Source organism: Salvelinus sp. IW2-2015, linkage group LG4q.1:29 (genome assembly GCF_002910315.2).
Source record: "Salvelinus sp. IW2-2015 linkage group LG4q.1:29, ASM291031v2, whole genome shotgun sequence".
NCBI classification, from domain to species: Eukaryota; Metazoa; Chordata; class Actinopteri; order Salmoniformes; family Salmonidae; genus Salvelinus; species Salvelinus sp. IW2-2015.
This window is the reverse complement of record NC_036842.1, coordinates 90,021,305-90,027,304: the sequence shown is the minus strand read 5'-3', so window position 1 is coordinate 90,027,304 and position 6,000 is coordinate 90,021,305. Positions and strand designations below refer to the sequence as shown.

Here is a 6,000-nt window from a genome sequence, read left to right as displayed (position 1 = left end):
ATACTGTAATCAAGTATACAGGCCATTGTTATACTGTAATCAAGTATATACAGGCCAAAGAAATAAACATCAGCAACCATTTGGTTGCAAAGAGAATTAGAGAAGGTGATACCTAGTCAGTTGTATAGGGAAGGGGGATACCTAGTCAGTTGTATAGGGAAAGGGGATACCTAGTCAGTTGTATAGGGAAGGTGGATACCTAGTCAGTTGTACAGGGAAAGGGGGATACCTAGTCAGTTGTATAGGGAAAGGGGATACTAGTCAGTTGTATAGGGAAAGGGGGGATACCTAGTCAGTTTGTATAGGGAAAGGGGATACCTAGTCAGTTGTATAGGGAAAGGGGGATACCTGGTCAGTTGTATAGGGAAAGGGGGATACCTAGTCAGTTGTATAGGGAAGGGGAATACCTAGTCAGTTGTATAGGGAAGGGGGATACCTAGTCAGTTGTATAGGGAAAGGGGGATACCTAGTCAGTTGTATAGGAAAGGGGGATACCTAGTCAGTTGTAATAGGGAAAGGGGGATGCCTAGTACAGTTGTATAGGGAAAGGGGGATACTTAGTCAGTTGTATAGGGGGGGATACTAGTCAGTTGTAAAACTGAATGCATTCAACTGAAATGTGTCTTCCGCATTTAACCCAACCTCTCTGAATCAGAGAGGAGCGGGGAGCTGCCTTAATCTAGTTGTCAATGACTTAGGCTACCTGGTTGGATAAATCATTGGAGACCTTATGTTGGCAGTTTGCACTTTCCAGATATAAACTATTAGTAGAACCCTGTCCAATGAATTGATTGTTAAATACCTCCGAGGGCAGTAATGTCAACAACCTACCGGATGATCTTGTACATGGCAGGGTTAGTGAAGGAGGGTTCGTCCAGCTCGTTGTGTCCCCACTGTCTGTAGCAGAGCAGGTCCAGGATAACATCCTTCCTAAAGCGTCTCTGGTACTCCACCGCCAGCCGCGTGGCTCGCAGCACCTCCTCCGCATCATCACCATTCACATGGATCACCGCACAGCCCACCATCTTACCTGGAGAGGGGAAAAGACACACAGAGTGAGATATTACAGATATATTGACATTCCCGTATATTATTGATTATAATTCCCATAGAGATATACTTGAAATATGTTAAAGATATCGTAACTCCCAGATGTTATATTATTTATCACACACACAACAACACACACAACACACACCACACACACACACACACACACAACACACACACACATATATACTCAGCAAAAAAAGAAACGTCCTCTCACTGTCAACTTCGTTTATTTTCAGCAAACTTAACATGTGTAAATATTTGTATGAACATAACAAGATTCAACAACTGAGACAAAACTGAACAAGTTCCACAGAACATGTGACTAACAGAAATTGAATAATATGTCCCTGAACAAAGGGGGGGGTCAAAAAGTAACAGTCAGTATCTGGTGTGTCCACCAGCTGTATTAAGTACTGCAGTGCATCTCCTCCTCATGGACTGCACAGATCTGCCAGTTCTTTCTGTGAGATGTTACCAACTCTTCCACCAAGACACCTGCAAGTTCCAGGACATTTCCGGGGAGATGGCCCTAGCCCTCACCCTCCGATCCAAACGGTCCCAGACGTGCTCAATGGGATTGAGATCCGGGCTCTTCGCTGGCCATGGCAGAACACTGACAATCCTGTCTTGCAGGAAATCAAACACAGAACGAACAGTATGGCTGGTGGCATTGTCATGCTGGATGGTCATGTCAGGATGAGCCTGCAGGGAGGGTACCACATGAGGGAGGAGGATGTCTTCCCGGTAACGCACAGCGTTGAGATTGCCTGCAATGACAACATGCTCAGTCCGATGATGCTGTGGCACACCGCCCCAGACCATGACGGACCCTCCACCTCCAAATCAATCCAGCTCCAGAAGAAGCCTCGGTGTCATGCTAATTCCTTCGACGATAAACGCGAATCCGACCATCACCCCTGGTGAGACAAAACCGCGACTCGTCAGTGAAGAGCACTTTTTGCCAGTCCTGTCTGGTCCAGTGACGTTGGGTTTGTGCCCATAGGACTTTTGGGAGATGTGTGTATTTACTGTGTCAGTTTTTTTTGTTGTTGTGCCAAGTGTTTCAAACAATACAAAAAAACGATCTGTGGTTGTGCGCTTGCACAGACTCTACTGAAAGTTGTTGCCGGTGATGTCGGTGAGGACCTGCCTTACAACAGACCTACAAGCCCTCAGTCCAGCCCTTCAGCCTATTGCGGACAATCTGAGCACTGATGGGGGGATTGTGCGTTCCTGGTGTAACTCGGGCAGTTGTTGTTGCCATCCTGTACCTGTCCGCATGTCCCGCAGGTGTGATGTTCGGATGTACCGATCCTGTGCAGGTGTTGTTACACGTGGTCTGCCACTGCGAGAACGATCAGCTGTCCATCCTGTCTTCCTGTCGTCTTAAGCGTCTCACAGTATGGACATTGCCATTTATGGCCCTGGCCACATCTGCAGTCCTAATGCCTCCTTGCAGCATGCCTAAGGCACGTTCACGCAGATGAGCATCTTTCTTTTGGTGTTTTTCAGAGTCAGCAGAAAGGCCCCTTTAGTGTCCTAAGTTTTCATAACTGTGACCTTAATTGCCTACCGTCTGTGAGCTGTTAGTGTCTTAACGACCGTTCCACAGGTGCATGTTCATTAATTGTTAATGGGTCATTGAACAAGCATGGGAAACAGTGTTTAAACCCTTTACAAATGAAGATCTGTGAAGTTATTTAGATTTTTACGAATTATCTTTGAAATACATCGTCCTGAAAAGGGGACGTTTCATTTTTTGCTGAGTTTACATACACTACCATTCAAAAGTTTGGGGTCACTTAGAAATGTCCTTCTTTTTGAAAGAAAAGCAAATGTTTTATCCATTAAAATAACATCAAATTGATCAGAAATACAGTGTAGACATTAATGTTGTAATTGACTACTGTAGCTGGAAACGGCAGATTTTTTATGGAATATCTATTTATGCGTACAGAGGCCCATTATCAGCAACCATCACTCATCTGTTCCAATGGCACGTAGTGTTAGCTAATCCAAGTTTATAATTTTAAAAGGCTAATTGATCATTAGAAAACCATTTTGCAATTATGTTAGCACAGCTGAAAACTGTTGTACTGATTAAAGAAGTGTCACGTTCTAACCATAGTTTGTGTGTGTTTTGCTTGTTTTAGTGTTGGTCAGGACGTGAGCGGGCATTCTATGTTGTGTGTCTAGTTTGTCTGTTTCTATGTTTGGCCTAATATGGTTCTCAATCAGAGGCAGGTGTTTTGTGTTGTCTCTGATTGGGAATCATATATAGGTGGCTTGTTTTGTGTTGGGGTTTGTGGGTGGTTGTTCCCTGTCTCTGTGTTTTCTCTGCACCAGCTAGGACTGTATCGGTTTGCCACATTTTGTTATTGTTAAGTGTTCACTGTTTATCATCATTAAATATGTTGAGCACCAACTACGCTGCGTCTTGGTCCGATCCCTGTTACACCCTCTCTTCTCGTGAAGAGAGGGAAGGCTGCCGTTACAAGAAGCAATAAAACTGGCCTGTTTTGGACTAGTTGAGTATCTGGAGCATCAGCATTTGTGGGTTCGATTACAGGCTCAAAATGGCCAGAAACAAAGACCTTTCTTATGAAACTCATCAGTCTATTCTTGTTCTGAGAAATTAAGGCTATTCCATGCGAGAAATTGCCAAGAAACTGAAGATCTCGTACAACGCTGTGTACTACTCCCTTCACAGAACAGCGCAAACTGGCTCTAACCAGAATAGAAAGAAGAGTGGGAGGCCCCGGTGCACAACTAAGCAAGAGAACAAGTACATTACAGTGTCTAGTTTGAGAAACAGACGCCTCACAAGTCCTCAACTGGCAGCTTCATTAAATTATACCCGAAAAACACTTGTCTCAAAGTCAGCAGTGAAGCGGCGACTCCGAGATGCTGGATTAGCACAGGAGTGATGGTTGCTGATAATGGGCCTCTTAATGCCTATGTAGATATTCCATAAAGAAATCTGCCGTTTCCAGCTACAATAGTCATTTACAACATTAACAATGTTTACACTGTATTTCTGATCAATTTTATGTTATTTTAATGGGCAAGGACATTTCTAAGTGACCCCAAACTTTTGAACGATGTGTGTATGTAACCGGTGTGAAATGGCTAGCTAGTTAGCGGGGTACGCGCTATTAGCGTTTCAATCGGTGACGTCACTCGCTCTGAGACCTTGAAGTAGTTGTTCCCCTTGCTCTGCAAGGGCCGCAGCTTTTGTGGAGCGATGGGTAATGATGCTTCGAGGATGGCTGTTGTTGATGTGTGCAGAGGGTCCCTGGTTCGAGCCCAGGTAGGGGCGAGGAGAGGGACGGAAGCAAAACTGTTACATGTACATACATACATACACTACCGGTCAACACCTACTCATTCAAGGGTTTTTCTTTATCTTTACTATTTTCTACATTGTAGAATAATAGTGAAAACATCAAAACTATGAAATAACACATATGGAATCATGTAGTAACCAAAAAAGTGTTAAATCAAAATATATTTTATATTTGAGATTCTTCAAATAGCCACCCTTTACTTTGATGACAGCTTTGCACACGCTTGGCATTCTCTCAACCAGCTTTATGAGGTAGTCACCTGGGATGCATTTCAATTAACAGGTGTGCATTCTTAAAAGTTAATTTGAGGAATTTCTTTCCCTCTTAACGCGTTTGAGCCAATCAGTTGTGTTGTGACAAGGTAGGGTGGGGGGTATAAAGAAGATAACCCCTTATTTAGTAAATTACCAAGTCTATATTATGGCAAGACAGCTCAAATAAGCAAAGAGAAACGACAGTCCACCATTACTTTAAGACATGAAGGTCAGTCAATACGGAAAATTTAAAGAACTTTGAACGTTTCAAGTGCAGTCGCAAAAACCATCAAGCGCTATGATGAAACTGGCTCCAATGAGGACCACCACAGGAATGGAAGACCCAGAGTTACCTCTGCTGCAGAGGATAAGTTCATTAGAGTTACCAGCCTCAGAAATTGCAGCCCAAATAAATGCTTCACAGAGTTCAAGTAACAGACACATCTCAACATCAACTGTTCAAAGGAGACTGCGTGAATCAGGCCTTCATGGTCGAATTACTGCAAAGAAACCACTACTAAAAGGACACCAATACGAATAAGAAACTTGCTTAGGCCAAGAAACACGAGCAATGGACATTAGACCGGTGGAAATTTGTCCTTTGGTATTGAGTCCAATTTAGATTTTTGGTGAACGGATGATCTATGCATGTGTATTTCCCACCGTAAAGCATGGAGGAGGAAGTGTTATGGTGTGGGGGTGCTTTGCTGGTGACACTGTCTGTGATTTATTTAGAATTCTGGGCACACTTAACCAGCATGGCTACCACAGCATTCTGCAGTGATAAGCCATCTCATCTGGTTTGTGCTTAGTGGGACTATCATTTGTTTTTCAACAGGACAACGACCCAACACACCTCCAGGCTGTGTAAGGGCTATTTTACCAAGAAGGAGAGTGATGGAGTGCTGCATCAGATGACCTGGCCTCCACAATCCCCCGACCTCAACCCAATTGAGATGGTTTGGGATGAGTCGGACCGCAGAGAGAAGGAAAAGCAGCCAACAAGTGCTTAGCATATGTGGGAACTCCTTCTAGACTGTTGTAAAAGCATTCCTCATGAAGCTGCTTGAGAGAATGCCAAGAGTGTACAAAGCTGTCATCAAGGCAAAGGGTGGCTATTTGAAGAATCTCAAATATAAAATGTATTTTGATTTGTTTTAACACTTTTTTGTTACTACATGATTCCATGTGTGTTATTTCATAGTTTTGCTGTTTTCACTATTATTCTAAATGTAGAAAATAGTAAAAATAAAGAAAAACACTTGAATGAGTAGGTGTCTCCAAACTTTTGACTGGTACTGTATATACACAGTGCCTTCGGAATATATCCAGACCAATTGACTTTT

General features: G+C 43.2%; 1 protein-coding gene across 1 annotated transcript in view; it reads right to left on the bottom strand.

Moving 5' to 3' along the window:
- The window catches only part of LOC111962791 (2-oxoadipate dehydrogenase complex component E1-like), a 37,507-nt gene that overhangs the window by 18,670 nt on the left and 12,837 nt on the right, over positions 1-6,000 (bottom strand). Inside the window, 1 exon segment of the mRNA XM_070443243.1 lies at positions 832-1,030. Within this exon segment, the coding sequence (XP_070299344.1) occupies positions 832-1,030 (199 nt within the window).